The sequence below is a fragment of the Symsagittifera roscoffensis genome, chromosome 4 (assembly GCF_963678635.1).
Source record: "Symsagittifera roscoffensis chromosome 4, txSymRosc1.1, whole genome shotgun sequence".
In the NCBI taxonomy this organism is placed as follows: Eukaryota; Metazoa; Xenacoelomorpha; order Acoela; family Convolutidae; genus Symsagittifera; species Symsagittifera roscoffensis.
The window spans coordinates 53,305,998-53,324,459 of record NC_087065.1 but is presented as its reverse complement, the minus strand read 5'-3'; the positions used below and the strand labels follow the sequence as shown (position 1 = coordinate 53,324,459).

Sequence of the window (18,462 nt, the reverse complement as noted above, 5' to 3'; positions counted from 1 at the left end):
TTAGTTGAAAATTTTGGCCGCATATATAAATAATTTTAAAAAAATTAACCGACCAATTATCTTCCTCCAAACTGTCGAAAACTGACTGATTATTATGCTTATTTCTTTTAGATTATTGAATACTGAAATCTCATTAGTGAACATAATTTTCGTTTATTCGGTCCTGCTTACACAAGGGTTTGCCCTTTTATCATGAATTTTATCTAAAATGTTCTGGCACCTCCAAACAAGATTTTTAAAAGTTATGCATTTAAGCTAGCAAGATCTAGCGATACTTCTAATGAAGTTCCGATTTTTTTTTTTGGTAAATAGGATTTATGAGTTTGCTAAATTAATGGGAATCAACTGATTTGGTCTACCCCAAACATCTCTTTTTTTGTTTTTTTTTGTTTTACTTTGTTTCAAGTAATCAAAACGTGTAACTTGAATTGTCAAACCAGATGTGTTTCATGATTAAAATAATTTCATTAACCGTAAATTCGAAACTTTTTGTTATTTCTTCTTTATACTTTTTGAAAAGATATTGCAACAATTTTTGTAGCCAGTACTCCCTATCCAATTGACAGTTCATGCAGCTATTCTTGTTGGTTATCAGGATTCTGTGTGGATTTTATGACTCACTCGGCTCATGGCTACTTGAGTGCAGTCGGGAGGAGCAGAGAGGAGACTGCGAAGAGTGCACTGGAGACAATCGGGATGCCCCTCTTCAACGCCGCAGTGTCTTCTGTTCTAGGTGTAATCATTTGCAAAAATACGAATGAATGTCAGAATTAATTCCAATCGAAAATCTAGTCATAAAACATTATACATTAAAACAATACATTCAATTCTGGATTCGTTAATCATTTATTCGTTACTCTATTCTATCTATATCATATCTAATTCAATATCCGAATTTTATAACATCTTTTTCCCTACTCAAACTGAGGGAAATCTCATGGCGCAGCCAGCAGTTCCTGTGAATGAAGACAAGACTGACCTACTCGGAATACCACCCTTTTGGGCGAGAACATCGGTTAACCCACCTTTTAATTGGGAGACTTGGGTGGGACAATTTTTTTTGGCGGTGAGTCTCAAAGACAACATTTCACCGGGGGAGTTACTAGTTGCCCCAGCAGAGTTTGTGGATGAACCTTACCCGAAGCCCGAAGCACCGAGTGCTGATGAAAATGCCGCAGATGCGGCCAATAGGAACCTCCGAATTGCAGCAGCTAATAGAAGAATCGATGAGTACAATCAAGAGAGGGGAAGAAAAGGACCTCGCATTGGACATAACTGGTGTTACTATGAGGCAGAGGCGCGTTTGAAATCGCGATTTTTCTTCGCACTGGGAAATGAGGGAAAAAAACGATTTTTGGATTCTTACCCTCATTTGGACCTCAATACTAGCTCGTTCATAGATTTTCATAAGTGTTGTGAGGATGTCTTCAAGGCAGATCGGGATTACACAGTCGAAAGGATTAAGCTGTACTATGCAATTTTCATGCAGGATAATGACTCATTCTCATCATTTTACGCCCGACTTAGCGCTCAAACTGCACTATGTAATCGGTCGATCGATCAGGAAAGAGCAACATTGAAAGATTTGTTCATTGGCCGCATTCGCGATGTGGAGGTTCAGAGGCAACTAATCAGAGCAAAAGCTAATCTTGATGATACTCTACAACTTGCTTTGGAAAACGAGAAAGGGGCTAAAACATCAGAACAATTTCAGAAATTGCTCCCATATAACAGCGCTACTTTTAATACTACAAACTCTATTCGAGTCAAGCAGGAACCAACTTCGTCAGTACAACAATTCAAGAATCAAGGAAATAGCAGCCGGGGAGGTGGTGTAACTCGTCCTAACCAACTACAAAATCAAAATAAACCATGTTATTTTTGTGGCAACCCGTTTTCTTTGGAACATCGCCGGTCATGCCCGGCTAGAGAAGCTACTTGTAATGCCTGCAAAAAGAAGGGTCATTTTGCTAAGGTGTGTAACACTACGAGACGACGCGTTAACATGATACAAAATGAAGAGATGTCTACAGATCAAGAGTGTAATCTAATTGACGTAAATGGTGACAGCGAGCCGGAATATGGGGTCATGGCGATAGACGTTGTGCAGATTAACAATGTGGAACTTCTAAAGACAGCGGGAGGACAACCAAGGAGCCTCAGCATTCAGTTACGGTCCGGTAACTCTTTCTTCTATTCTACGGTGGACACTGGAAGTCCCGTATCTTTTTTAAACAAGAAAACGGCGGATATACTCATGAAGCGGATTCCCAACATTAAATTTAAGGACATCGCGAGACATCCTTTAGACGTTACTTATGTCGATTATAACAAGAAACCAATTAAACTGTTTGGTTCTCTGGAAATCCCTATTACATCGAAGGGATGGAAAATCAATAAGGCGTGTTTCTTGGTTTCCGAAAATCGTACTCGAAATTTACTCGGTTTGAACCTTCATGAGAAGTTAGGAATTGAAACGGTGCAACGCAGACCGGCAGAAGTTAGCGACGCGGAGGAAGACGAGGAATTGGACCCGACCTCAAAATTCTGGAGGGATTACTTTGTCAAAAGGTACCCTAAAGTATTCAGCAGACTGGGGAGGTCGAACCTAAAGTGTTCACAAATTTTAAAGACCCGTTGGTGCCCAGACAAGTTAAAGGCCGAAAAGTCCATAAACATTTGCAAGATCGGGTCACGGCTGAGATTAAAAAGTTAATTAAAGACAAGCACTTTGAAAAGTTAGAAAAGTGTACTACGGATCATTTCATCGCACCCATAGTCCTAACAGCAAAGAAAGACGGGTCTATAAAACTGGCGCTGAATGCTAAACCCATGAATGCCCAAATCTGGCAAAACAAAAATCAAATGCCTAATATGCATGAATTGATTGACTCGGCGGCTCAAATTATAACTAGAGACACACCTGGGGAGGTGTGGTTTACTTTTCTTGACCTTAAATACGCTTTCAGTCAATTACCTTTATCGGAACTAACCAGTAGTATTGTAACTTTAGTATTTTGTGCGGAGAGGCAACAGGCACATATCGATTCAAGACTGGTTTCTACGGACTGATGGACTTGCCTACGGAATTTCAGAAAGCGATGGACTGTACGTTGCAAGGATTGGAAGGTGTCATATGTTACCTCGATGATATACTGGTTGTCACTAAAGGAAGAGTTTAAGATCATAATGTGATAGTCGAAAGAGTCATGAGTTGATTGGATGAAGAAGGATGGGCGTTGAAACTTAGTAAATGTGAGTTTTCAGTTAATAAACTAGTCTGGTTAGGGTACGAAATCGATGAAAACGGTTACGCTCCGAAAATCTCAAAAATAGAGGCAATCAAATCCCTGTTGCCACCCAAAACTCTTAAACAGTTAAGATCGTTCATGGGTACACTCAATCATCTTCAACGTTTCATCCCGGATTTGCACAAGTACAGTCGCATTTAGAGCTTCGCTAAAGGCGGAGAATAAGAAATCCTTTCTGTGGAGGGACGAGCAAACTATTGCGTTTCAAAAGATCTCAAACCTCATCGCAAACATCCCTAATTTGTTTCACTACGATGCTTCAAAAGCTTCGCGAGTTAAATGTGATGCCAGTCATAGCGGGCTGGGGGCCCGTTTGGAACAAGAAGTAGAGTCAAATGTTGGGGCCCCGATTGCGTTTGCCTCTAGGTTCCTAAACTCCGCGGAAATCAAGTATAGTACCAATGAGTTAGAGCTTCTGGCTATTGTATGGTCGTGCGAACATTTCCGTACATATATACTTGGTAAACGATTTGTTATTCTAACCGATCATAAGGCCATCATTTCCGCCCTCAATGAAACGTATGGTAAAAAATCTTATCAGTCACGACTCTCTCGCTGGGCGGACCACCTCATTCCGTTCGATTATCAAATCGAACATATACCCGGTTCCTCCCTAGGCATCGTCGATTATTTGTCTAGATACCCGACTTTTGAAGCACCGTTGCCATCATCGCATGACGAATTATTTGTCATTAAATCTATTCAAGCTTTTCACAATGCTTTAAATTTGATTAGTACTCAGTCTAAACCTCATATAGTGCCGGTGGGGCAAATTTCAAAGTATAACGAGTTTCGACCAATCAGATCGCTTGGTGAAATTGGAGGCAACCTTAGCTACCTCTTAACTTATACAACAGACCAATCAACTTTCGATTCATCTGACCAATCACACTGTTGCAAACAATTCAGTTCGTCGCCTCTAGAGGCCGTCGCGAACAGTACTCAATCTGTTAACCAATCTCAAAAGGATATGCTAATTAATCGTCGTAACTCCTCGCCACTAGAGGGCGTCAGTTCATGCTCTCAGTCAACCAGCCAATCATATGCTCGTATGCAAAAACGTGAGTATATAACATCGTCGCGAGAGGTCGACGTTTCATGCTCTGGTACTCTCGACCAATCACAGCACAGTATGCAAATGAGATACGCTAAACCAAATGTTTTTGCTCAAACTCATTGTCTCCGACCTTACAACTTAGAAATCAGTTACGATATGGATACTTCAAATAATCTCGCTCAAAATACTACTCTTAACTCTACTCTAAATAACTCTAAAACTTCTACTAATACTGTTGCCTTTGCAAATAATACGATCGAACAAACAAAACTCCTCAATTTTGTCGAAAACTTTTCTACAAGTTCCCCTAATTTTCGCACCTCCAGTCAACTAAGACCCAAGCTATCTATAGTTCGCCCTATGGATCGCCCGAGCCGTATTGATCAAATACGTACCCGAAACATTGCCAGACAGAGACATTCTCGAGAACTTTTCGTGGTCACTCGAGGACAGAATACGCAAGAGGCCCTCACTCATTTCCTCGATAAGTGCCGGAGGCAGCGGCTGACGAGACGGGCCAGAAGAGGAGAGATACTTCGAATGGGGGTTAATGCCATCAACAACCACAAACCGCTGGTCACTCGGGACAAGAAGAAGGTGGTCGGATTGCCGGGACTATTTGATGTGGATCTGCTGGGAGAGCTGACAGGGGAAGACCCGTTCCTCGGACCGATGAGGACTGCAATCATTAATTAGGATGTACAATCCTTTAACAAACTGGGGACATCCATGGCCCAATTCTGGACAAACGCGGCGGTAGTAAACAACTGTGTCCTGATAGACAATAAACTAGCCATACCCGAACAGTTACGAAGTGCTATTCTGATTCGCCTCCATCGCTCGCACCCAGGCCAGGCGGCCCTGATGGACGCTTCGGCGTATATTTGGTGGCCATTTCTCAATCGCCAGATCGTTAATGTCTGCAAAAAATGCCCGGAGTGTACTTTATTTGGTAAGAACATCAAAACTTCCGCGACTTATAACTCAGCTAAGCCGTTACCTACGTTGTCAGCTCCAAATCAAGAATTGCAATTTGATTTCGCGGGTCCGTTAATAGATGATAAGAAGGGGAAAATCTACATTTTAGTCGCAATAGATCGTTTTTCTAAGTTCCCTTCGGTGATGTTGATTAAATCGACCAGTGCGAAAAAAATAGTCAAATTTTTGCAATCATATATTCGTAATCATGGTATATAAGAAAGCATTAGAACAGATCACGGATCTGGGTTTCACTCAGACGTCGTTAAAGAATTTTGCAAAATGAGAGGCATTAAACACATCCTCACAGTGGTGGGGGATCATCGGAATTGTGGGCTGGTAGAGAGATCGATCCAGACAATAAAACGGAAGTTAGGAACAGAAAAAATAGATCCTAATTTAAATAATCTGTAATCAATTTTACAACAAATCGTCGATGATATTCGGAAAACTAAGCATTCTACGCTAAAAGTATCTCCTTTTGAGTTACACTTTGGGAGGAAGCCCAACACTGAGTTTTCATTAGCACGTGATAATGTTATTCATTCTCCTACTTCAGCGCAAGGACTGGAAAGGAACCTCCTGACTCCGGAGCAGCGTTCAAGCCAGGATTTTAGCCGTGATAGGGCTAAAGTTGTACCCAGAGGAACGTCACACAGCCCAGAAATCCCCTATAAATTCAAGCCACTCTTTGGTGTGGGCGAGCGTATAGCGGATAGTCAACCATATAAAGCCTTGGAGAACCTTGCGAAGGCAGCTAACACCTGGAAGCAGTGGAAACGGAATGTGCCCCCACAGCAAGGACAAGATCTTCTCCGTGAATTGGCGGCTCGTAATAGCGACCTCGCAAACTCGCTCAAGACAGGGATCACAAAGGGAACCCTACGCTTCTACGACAACGCTCGCGATACGTCAGCTCCAGCACTCTCGCATTCACAGAGAATGAACGTGTCGTCCTCCTCGAGGCCTAAAATACTCTCAAAAACACGTAATTTAGAAAAATTAGTTTTACAAGATCCTCTAAGAGTCAAAAAATTTCGGAAAGTCCTTGATCGAAATTCGGGAAAGCCTCTGTTTAAACTAGCAAAAATCAAGATTACTCGCGTTACGGATCATACTTACATTACCGACAAAGGGAAAGTTTATCGGAAAAATCACCGAAGCCTAAGACATAATTTTAATCACCCTAAGATTTCAGCTACGCCTTGCACAGTGGGAGAACGTTTGCAGCAACGAATTGCTCCTCGGCCCCAATCTCAACCAGCTACTATTTCAGCTACAAGGCATTCAAATGAACCTTCAAAGGGCAAGGTGATTGACTTGACAGCAGAGTCGTCGAGCGAGGACTCATTGATCACTGGCCCCCAGCTCGAATTGGTGGAGGCACCGGTTGCAACGCCTCAAGGATTGGCTCCTGTGATCGCTACTTCAAACACTCCGATTTTCAATCCTCCAACTAATCCCGCCTTGACATCTCCTACAGGGGCGGTAGCACCACCCCAGGATCAGCCACAAAGTTCTGACACGGTCCCTCAGACTGCGGCAGAGGATTCAGCAAATACTGGCCATATGGAGGTTGACAATCCTACCTCTCAATCTTCGAGCGAGTTTAACAGATCATCTAATCGGTCTAAGAAACCAACGAGGTTTTATGGAGATCCTCTTCGCCATTCAGTTAAGAGTGTAACAGAATCTGACCCTGCGGAGCCTTCGTCACAACGACCGAACACTGATCAAATTACTACGCCACTCACCGATCAAATTACTACGCCATTCACCCCAATTGTTCGGAAAGTGCCGTTTCCCAGAACTAAGGAGCAAACTACTCCGTTTAAGAAAACAAGAACCGAAGAGCATGATAAACTTTAAAACTTTGTAAACTCTGCCATACTAGCCTATTGCTTAGGTTATCACTAACCCATTACGGTGCTTATTTTCCTTCTCATTTTCCTGCCTGATTCATTCCGAAATTTATACTAAGATAAATTTTTTCTAGAGGGTGAAGTGTCATGAGGCGACCTTCGGTACCTCATTATATTCTATTTACTTATGTATTGTCTTATCTAACTATGTCTTAATTATCTACTTATAGTGCAGTAAATTGATTCAAGGACAAACCTCACCAGCTAAATCGTTTGTCACTTGAGAATCGGAAGCGGTCATTTGCGAAAAGCCTTAAGTGTGAAATCTAGTCATAAAACATTATACATTAAAACAATACATTCAATTCTGGATTCGTTAATCATTTATTCGTTACTCTATTCTATCTATATATATATCATATCGAATTCAATATCCGAATTTTATAACATCTTTTTCCCTACTCAAACTGAGGGAAATCTCAAAGCCCAAACTGAACAAAATCTGACCAACTTGAACAAGCTTTTATCTAAACTTGAATTTCTGGACGACCCAATGAGAGATAGACTATTTTCTCTTGAATAAATCTGTATGGCCAATTTTTTTTGTTGCAAAAAGGTTTTAAAAAGGCTTCAAATGGGTTGCAAGGTTGCAAAAAGTGGGAACAAACAACACTATTAAAAAAACTTCGCTTCAGATAAATTAATGGGCAGGTAAATGTTATTGACAAAGTCGAGAGATTTGTTTTCTATAATTATTTTAAAATTATTTCCGTTTTACAGTTTTTGAAGCATTTTGTGTTGCCTTTAGGTGTATGTTTGCTGGCGGCAGCTGAGACATATGCGATGCAGTCTTTCTTCTTGACCATGACTATTCTGATGGTGTTGAGTTTCTTCTACGGGGTGGTGGCTCTCCCTGTTATCTTCTCCATCCTCGGATCCAGATGGGACCCCATCAACTGGGCCTCCGAAGATCGGACATTCTCATGGAGGTCACTTTTTACCCGTATAATCTACATATACATATATCATATATAAAGGATATATAGATCATATAGTGTGAAGCTATTTTGACATTACATTTTAAATATTCCGCATTTTCATTCCTATTTTTGCTTTATAATTTCTGCGTTATAAAAAACATTACGATATTGTGTGAAATCAAAAAAGATCTACTATCTAAATAACAGGCAAACAATATTTTTAGATTGAAAACCAGGAATGTTTTTTTTTGCCTGTTCTTCAAATATTAGATCATTTTTGGTTTCACGCAATATCGCAATGTTTTTGTAACGCAATTTCAATATTTTTTGATATTACGCCATTTCAAGATCATGCATTTGTCTTGGATTTATAGGACAATTTTCAAGACTCAGCTCTACCCTGCGAAGAGATTTTCACACGACAACAAACAGAATGCAGTGTTGTTCGGACGCACTTCTTCTTCGTACGCTACGACACGCGACCACGTTAGTTCCGGAAAGAGTACCGAAACCTCCGAAAACCAGCGGAACTCCACGCCAACTGGATCCAAGAAAAGCAAAATTGCAAGTGGAAATAGTCAGCAGACATCTTCGGGACAGAAAAATTCACAACAAAGAAGTGTGAAACAGAGTGAAAACACTGAAATTATTGTGAAAAGTCCAGAATAAACTACTCCCTTATTAGTTGAAAAATAGTTGAAAAATCTCTCATACTTCTTGTTTTGGTATTCGATGATTCAGCAACCACTCAGTACAACAACGATTTGAAGTTATTGCGAGGCCAAATTGTTCCCTGGATGAAATCCAGAAACAGGCCTTAAATTATGTTCGGCAATTGGTTTTCCTTCGTTTATATCCTGTTTGAAGCACACCCTTTTCAATGCGCCAAGGAAAACATCAGGTGCATGTAAGGGCGTTAATGAAAAAGTAGGCATTTTCTGGGTTGAAAAAATTGTTTTAATTCGACCATCTTTAGTTCGACCATCTCTGGGCGGGTCGGAAACATGTCATAGTTTGATTATTCAGGTCGAATCATGATCCGAGCTCCTCAGCCCTGTTTGCCCAAAAAATATTTTAGATTCAAAATATGAAATCAAGTTTTATTGTTAAAAAATTGATATCCGTTTTTTATATCAAATTAAGACTGCTCGTATTAGGACACACAGACTGCCCTGTAAACTGTCTGAAGTATTTTTTGTTGCAAAAGAATTCTTGAATTATTCAAAAAATGATGCAAACTTTTTAAAATTTTGTTGTGGAACCCACCTGCGCAATATCGTGAGCTCAGAGACAAATATATTTTTTTCGATAATACAAGATTTGAACTAATTATCGTAACTAAATTCAGTTGGTAATGGTTTCCGAGGCGGATTAGGTCGCCGCGTAAAATATACATGTTTATAGAAATATAATGTAACTCAATAAATTAAATTGTCAACTAAATTTTAATGAACCAAGTGAAAACATTGGTTACATTGGTTTTTTTTTTCAGGAAAAATTTTTATAAACTGTTATAAACTCCAATTTGATTTCTTGTGTTTTGAATTTTAATTTTACTTCAAACTGTTTTTAAAAAAATAGGCTCTTCGATGAAACTGGTAACGAACCAAAAAATCATGATTGAATTGTTTGGTAGTAAAACTCGAAAAAAGTTCAAAAAATCCAAAAATGCATGATGTCAAATTTTTATCGGAGAAGCAAAGCGCACAAAATTAGTACCTTCTATTGCTTTTTCAAACACCCAAGCAAAATTAATCAATTTTCTTTGCCTTTTAATAAATTATAATCATATTAACGGTAAATAAAATTTGAATAAACCTTAGAATAAAAACAAGGGGCGGATCTAGGATTTTTCGAGCGGTCGCGGATTTTCAGAAAAAGATCGAAAAATTTTTTCAACCTTTTTTTTGACCAAATTAATTTTCTGACCCAATTTTTAAAAAGCAGGCGAAAATTTTTTAGGCAGTTTTGAAAAATCAGTATACAATGGCGCCGAAAGCGCCTTAAGAAAAATATGAGGGCCAGTATCTAGACATAGTACAAAGGGGGAACCTTCGGGTCCGCAGGGGATCGAATCCCTTGAGGGAAAGCGGCATTCCCCAACCCTAAAACGCTGCTGTAACAAACCATTTATTTGGCAATCAGATCTAGCAAACGCAGAAACCATGTCCATTTTAAATGAATCATGGATAGACGGTCCAACTATACTTATTTCTGCAAACGATAACAACAAAAAAGTCAAATTCTTTTAAGTTGGTGTTTGTCAGTTTTGTAGGGGGAATCAGGGGAGAGAGGACGACTAGAAACAAGTACAAAACAATTTTTATTAAACTTTTAATTCTAGATTTACAACATTTCAGCAACTTTTACGAGTTTGGGGAGAGTAGAATGAAAACTAACATTTAACTGACCAGTCTCAAGTTGTCTAAAACACAAAAAGTGCAAATTGAATTTTAAAGACAGTAAAATACAAAAAAAAAATCAGTTTTGAAGAATAAAAAGGTATAGAGACTTAATTGAATCCAACTAACATTATTAGTGCTTCTTTACTTCGCGAGCGCAAGTAAGATGTTTTCCCCCAATTTCATTGTGCAAAGTGAGGGAAAAAATGAATTTTAATTGGACCAATAAAACTCTTCGTATCACGATGAGCTGTTAGAACTGTCGTTCTTCAAAGTCTTCGAAAAAGAATCTGGTAAAATTTTTCAAAAGGATGTTTTTGCATCTATATTAAATCATTATTTGGACCCATTTAAACATTTCAATTCAATTTTGAGCAATTTCTGAGCTGGAACAAACCATTTGTTAATCAAGGAGCAAAATCACACAGATCAATAAATCTCCTGCACTTTCTTTGATGAAACGGTCGATTGCTAGGGAAGCGGCAAAAAAGTTCCAATTACAGATGCATGGACAAAACACAAGGACAAGAGAAAATATTTTCCCTGTCAGCATTTGGATGTTTTTATTGAGGCGGAGAGTATTTACAATGAAATGCTTCCATCAAGCCAATACCAGCTGAAGAAACCCTTACAAAATCCGCACAATTATCCTCAGTTTCACTCTTCGCTACTGCGTCGTTAGCAGTGAATGAGTAGGAAAACTTAAAAGGTTCAGACCAATTTTTCTTAAAACTAAAGCGAAGTCACAATGGAAAATCTTCTGCTATTACACCACGCTTGAACACTTACGAGCTTTATTTCAGCTAACTAAAAAAGTTTTAGAGAAACGTGTGCAGCGCCTTGGTTCCTTCCAACTCCCCACTCAAAATTAATACGCACAAAAATATTTTGAATTTTATACAAGGCAAATAATGGATACCTTACTTGCGCTAATAAGCAGACAAACAAAACAATACAGAAATTAATCTCTCGATCTAAAGTCGCGCATAATTTGTAAGCCATAACGAAGATCAATTTATAGCAAATTGTTGTTCTCATGGCACCAAATGCTCAATTTTTGTCCCTTCAAAAGTAAAATCCCAGAAACTGGAAGCTGAGAGCTCATCAATCAGTCTCACACGGAAAAGATATAGGGAACTTTGTTACTAAAAAAGTGTTTTGAGAAATTTTTCTAAACTTTGGAGTTTTTCATAATCATAGATTTTATTCCTGGTAGCTGTTCAAGATAAACTTTAATTTGTGTCGTTTGCTTCTCGAGATATTAATGACTTGGTGCATCAAACATCAAAAAAAGCATTTTTTCAAAGACTACGATAAAAAAGACATGTTATGAAAACTCATTTGATTTCCGAGAAGATTCTATTTTTTTTGAACAGCATTAAAACAGTCTGAATAACCACAAACAGTTAATTTTTCATTTTAAGTTTCTTGTTAAATTGTTTTGAAATTTGCACTGTTCACATTGTTTTCAAGAAAGTGTAAACACTTATGAGTTTTTTGATTTTATTGCTCTACTGAAGCACTTTTTGATGCTGTTCTCATCTTTAGGTGGACACAATTCAGCAGCCTCTGATTAAAGTTTTTGCTAAGCACCTGCTAGTAACTAGCAGCAGCTAAAAAAACAGAAGTAGCAAAATAAGCTACACGTCAGAATCTTTGATATATTCCAATCACCAATGAAAATCAAAATTTCAGATCTGAAACTTAGATATTAAATAACTGTTTCAGATCTGAAATAACCAGAAAACAAAACTTCTTATCTCAAAGTGGGTCTGAAATAACCCATTCTTAATTTATCCAAGCGTTATTTTAATATTTCAAAACCCATTCTAGATCTGGAAAATGGATCTAAAAAATTTAGTTTCATATCTGAATTTAAGCAATTACTAAGTAGGGGATGCTACAAAATAAAAAAAAATATATATAAAAATGAAAATCAAAAAATAACCAAAAATTTCTCGGCCTCTAAGAGAAACCAATTCATTAAATCTTGAATAGACGGTCCAACTATACTAAATTCTGCAAACAAAAACAACAAAAATAGTCAACTTCTTTTAATTTGGAGTTTGTCAAATTTTAAGGGAATAAGGGGAAGAAGAACGACTAGCATAGAACAAATTACCAACTCATTTTTAAAATACAAAAAGACATTTGGAAAAATTTTAAAGGAAAACTAATTTTTCACTCTTCTTCTCAACTTGTTTAAAACACAAAAAGCGCATGTTGGTTTTTCTAGACAGTAAATAAAGTCAATTTGACGAATAACTAAGTATAGTGATTTAATAGTCTGCAACTGAGCCTTGTTTGTGGTACTTCATGTCGCGAGCGTTAAACACGCCCAAAAACAATGTTTTTCCCCCAATTTCGTTGTGTAAAAAAAAACAAAAAAACCGAGTGTTAATTAGACCAATGAAACTGCACGTATCAAGAGAAATTGCTAGAACTGCCGTTCAAAGTCTTCAAAATAAAACCTGGCAAACTTTCAAAAAATGTGAACTTGTTAAAATTTCTCAACCATTTTCAATACACACGCACAAATTTATTACGAAATGATGTTTTCGCGTCTATCTTTACCCATTGTTTGCTAATTTTAATTCAATTTTGAGCAAGTTGTGAGCTGAAACAAACCACTTGTTAATCAAGGAGCAAAATCACACTAAATTTTAAATCTTCTTCACTTTCTTTAACGAGTAGCTTGATTGACAGGGAAGGGCATAAAATGTTCTAACTTTTATGCATTGGCAAAAAAACTGGACAAGGAAAAACGTTTTCTCTCAGAATTTAGCTGTTGTTTTTGAGGCGCAGAAAACTTAAGCAGCAATGCTTCCATCACAGCAATCCCATCTGAAGATACCTTTATAAAATCCGAACAAATTTTTCCATTTCAATCTTCTCTTTTTCCCCATTAGCGGTGAATGAGTTGAAAAACCTAAACACCTCAGACCACTGTTTCTTGAAAATGACGCAAAATCACGACGGAAAATCTAATGTTTTTATACCACACTTGAACACCTACCAGCTTTTTTCTGGTAACTAAAAGTTTTCTAGAAAAACCCGCGCAGCGCAATGAATCTTTCTCACTATTAAAGATTGTTACGTACCAAAAATGATTGTTTGTGTACAGACCAAATAGTGGATTCCTTAGCTGCGTTAGTAAGTTGACACAAAAATTTCACAAAAGCTTTCAAAATTTTTTAGAACACCTATCAAACTTTTGATTTTATTGCGCTACTGAAGCTTTTATCGATAATGTTCTCATGTGTAGGCAAACGCATTTCATTAGTCTGCGATGAAAAATATTTTGCTAAGTACCTTCTAGTAGCTAGCAGGAGGTATAAAGTACAGAACTACCAAAATTAGCAGCACTTCTGTAAAAATCTTTGATGTTTTAAAATCACCAATGAAAACCAAGGTTTCAATTCTAAAATTTTTCAGTTCTGGAATAACCCCGAAAAAGGACTTTTATATCTGAAATTTGATCTGAAAAAAGCTATTTGTTGAGTATCCAAGCGTTATTTTAACATTTAGCAACCCATTTTAAATCTGAAGTTTAGATATGAAAAAGATAATTTAAAATCTAAACTAGAAAAAAAACAATAGGTACGGGTTACACGAGTACTGCAGATTGTTTGAACAACAGTTAATAAAAAACGAAAAAGTATTTGTGGCACAGGGAAATTTTTAGTTTTCGTATGTGTTTTCCACGTACATCAACGAGCCATGACCACCTGTAACTTGGTGTCGAATATCTATCATACCGATTTTTTTGTCTTGATGTGGGTTCTAGTAAAAGTATCAAATTTAAGTCAAACTAAAAATTATATTAAATTGCTAAAAGTACATATCGAAAAACCCAGAAGTTTCATGGCTTCTGTGGGAAACCAATTCAAAGGCAACTGATCCACGCCACCTATGGAATTTTTTTGAACATACGATTAAGCGCGTCAAAAAAACGCTAAATCAAATATATGTGAGTGATACAAGAGAAAGTTACAAGTCGTGTTAATTTCTGATCGTGCCAAAAGAGGACGGCTACTTCTTCACAACGGGTTAATGGCGGCAACAGAATCAATCATAATTTAGTAAATAGAAGACTTAGAAGAAAAAATCTGGAAAATCAAGCATCTAAATAATTTGATTTCTAAATAATTTGATTTGATGGAAACTGTCGTGAATTTTGTCCTTCACTTTCTTCACAAGGTACGCTTATTCAACCACAGGTTTGTCTCCGAGGGTGACGCAACATTTTTACCCTTCTTGTATTTTAACTTGTATTTTACCTTTCAGTCTCATTCATCAAATACGCAGAAGAAGTATGAGCGGTGTTGGTTCTCCCCAACTACGCATACACACTTCACAATTCCAGTATAGTGGAAGTTCATTTTGCAGATTTCTCTACTTAAACTCATATATGAGCCAACTGGAAACTTCTCTAATGCAATTATTTTCTAAAAGTCTTAAGGTTCAGAGAGAAATTGTAGTTTCAAAAAAATCGAAAAAAAAATTTTGGAACTCGATTTAGGATTTAAAGTTCTCTGTTTTGAAAGATATCAATGTCGCTGATCTGAGCGAAGACCGTCCGACTTGCTGGCCACTAGGCTGACAAAGACACAGGCAACGCAAAAAATGTCTACTCGATATCAGGCTGCAATCTTATAGCAAGGCAAAATTGCATTTGTATATACCAACAAACGGAAAAAAGCCGTACTATTTCTCTGAAATCTTATTCATTTAAAATTTTACGCAGCTCGATTCAATCCCCATTCTATATTTAAACCGACCCTAAAATGCACTTTAATAACAAAAAATTATTCTGTCAGCGCAAAAGCATACGCAGGATTTTTTGAAAGAGACGACCAATCTTCAATTCTTAGAGCTGTCGAAAAAATGTGCCCAAGCAGTTTCAGGTAAAACTTTCTGCGCCGCAAGCATTTGTAAGTGGAACTACTCTTCTCCATCGATTGAACAATTTCCCGCCATTCCAGTGAATGCGTCATGCGCTCTTCCTCCAATCGTCTGTTTTTGCTATGGATTTTCTTATGACTATTCGAGTAGATAGTTTAGATCTTCTTATCTATTTTCTCACGACCTCTATTTCGATTTTCAGAATTTGGTTGCCGAATTTCAAAATTATATTAAGGTTTGTATTATATAAATAGTGAGTTATACAAATATGAGCTCGCGAATTTGAAAACCCAATGAATTGTTAAAACTTTGGGAATGCATTTTATACAGAAACAAGACTGATCGTGTCAGGGCGAAGCCTTGAATGTTCCGACTGCTTTTTATAAGGTTTATGGATCAGTAATAACCTATAAAAATGTAATGAGTAAAAAAAAGTTTTTTTTCTTCTAAAATTTGAAGTTTTTGATAAAATTCATCCCCCCACACGCCATTTAAAGTACAAAAAGATAAACTTTGCTCTTTGTAACAAATCAATTGTGGCAAAAAAGCTTCTTTTAACCAATTTGGAGCAATTTCTAAGACGGATGAAATCTTCGCTTACACGTTAATAGCGCGAAATATATCGCGCGCTAATTGTCCCAAATTGGCCAAATTGGCCAAATTGGCCAAATTGGCCACCTTTAACCCCCCCATGACTTTACAATAAACGATCACAGCTGAAATATCTTTACTATTTAAGCTCAAGACAAAAATACTTTTATAATGAAATAAAAAAAACTCCGTCAAAAATGGTTAGTTAAAAAGTCGAAATTTGTCTGAAGAAAAAAAACCCACCCGAGCACAAATATTCCGTTACTTTCGTATCGAAGGTCGAACAATAATCCTCAAAATTACAGAGTTATTCAAATACATCGTTATTTGATGAGAATTTGTCTATTCATAACTGTTAATCCGTTTGACTTCTTATCTAGCCATTTTTGGCGGAGTCTCTTTATATCAACCGAAATGTAATTTTATTTTGAGCTCAAACTTAAAACAAAATTCCAAGTGTGATCAGTTTTTGTAAAGTTATGGCGGCTTGAACTTTGCCAATTTGGCCAATTTGGGTCAACTAACACGAGATTTATTTTTAGCTATTAACGCGTAAGCGGATTTTTAATCCGCCTTAAAAATCGTTCCAATTACGTTGAAGCTTGCTATATGTCATAATTGCTACGCTACGTTACTTAGAGCTAAATCAATTAAATAATATTTTAATTTTTTCTTCATTTTCTTCATAAGGTACGCTGATTCAACCACAAGTTTGTCTCGGAGGTCGACGCAACATTTTCACCCTACTGAAAATTGGGCATTTTACCTTTCAGTCTCATTCATCAAATACGCAGGAGAAGTATGAGTGGTGTTGGTTTTCATCAACTACGCATACCCACTTCACAATTCAAGTAAATCGGAAGTTCTTTTTGCAGAATTCTCCACTTAAACTCGTATGTGAGCCAACTGGAAACTTCTCTTATGCAATTATTTTCTAAAAGCCTTAAGGTTCAGAGAGAAATTGTAGTTTCAAAAAAATCTGAAAAAAATTTTTCGAACTCGATTTAGGATTTAAAGCTCTCTTTTTTGAAAATTGTCAATGTCAGTTATCTGAGCGAAGGCCGTCCGACTTGCTGTTCACTAGACTGACAAAGACACAGGCAACGCAAAAAATGTCTACTCGATATCAGTCTGCAATTTTATAGCAAGACGAAATTGCATTTGTATATACTAACAAACGAAAAAAAACCATACCATTTCTCTGAAATCTTATTCATTTAAAATTTTACGCATTTGGATTCAATACGAATCTATATTTAAACCGACCCTAAAATGCACATTATCATAAAAAAGTATTCTGTCAGCGCAAAAGCATACGCAGGATTTTTTGAAGGAGACGACCAATCTTCAATTCTTAGAGCTGTCGAAAAGATGTGCTTAAGCATTTTCAAGTAAAATTTTCTTGCGCCGCAAGCATTTGTAAGTGCAACAACTATTCTCCATCGATTGAACAATTTTCCGTCATTCCAGTGAAAGCGTGGTGCGCTCTTCCTCCAATCGTCTGTTTTTGCTATGGATTTTCTTCCGACTATCCGAGTAGATAGTTTAGATCTTGTTATCAATTTTCTCACGCCCTCTATTTCGATTTTCAGAGTTTGGTTGCCGAACTTTCAAAATATCTTAATGTTTATATTATATAAATAGTGAGCAATACAAATATGAGCGCGCGAATTTGAAAACCTAATTAATTGTTCAAACTTTGTAAAAGCATTTTATACAGAAAACAAGACCGCTCGTATCAAGGCGAAGCCCTGAATGATCCGACTGCCTTTTAAGGTTTATGAAGCCTTAATGACCTATAAAAATTAACTGTAACAAATAAATTTAAAAACAATTTTTTCTAAAATTTGAAATTTTTGATGAATTTGATCACCCCACACGCCATTTAAAGTACAAAAAGATAAACTTTGCTCTTTGTAACAAATCAATTGTGGCAAAAAAGCTTCTTTTAACCAATTTGGAGCAATTTCTAAGACGGATGAAATCTTCGCTTACACGTTAATAGCGCGAAATATATCGCGCGCTAATTGTCCCAAATTGGCCAAATTGGCCACCTTTAACCCCCGCATGACTTTACAATAAACGATCACAGCTGAAATATCTTTACTATTTAAGCTCAAGACAAAAATACTTTTATAATGAAATAAAAAAAACTCCGTCAAAAATGGTTAGTTAAAAAGTCGAAATTTGTCTGAAGAAAAAAAACCCACCCGAGCACAAATATTCCGTTACTTTCGTATCGAAGGTCGAACAATAATCCTCAAAATTACAGAGTTATTCAAATACATCGTTATTTGATGAGAATTTGTCTATTCATAACTGTTAATCTGTTTGACTTCTTATCTAGCCATTTTTGGCGGAGTCTCTTTATATCAA

The 18,462-nt window shown here is 37.1% G+C and overlaps 1 protein-coding gene across 1 annotated transcript; it reads left to right on the top strand.

Annotated features, from left to right (window-relative positions):
* The first annotated feature begins 608 nt into the window (after window positions 1-608).
* LOC134845264 (uncharacterized) lies at window positions 609-8,901 on the top strand. Its single transcript, XM_063862210.1, has 3 exons — window positions 609-733; window positions 8,017-8,197; window positions 8,563-8,901. Exons 1-3 carry the CDS (start codon window positions 613-615, stop codon window positions 8,855-8,857), a joined length of 597 nt encoding a protein of 198 aa, XP_063718280.1. The 5' UTR covers window positions 609-612; the 3' UTR covers window positions 8,858-8,901.
* The last annotated feature ends 9,561 nt before the right edge of the window (window positions 8,902-18,462 follow it).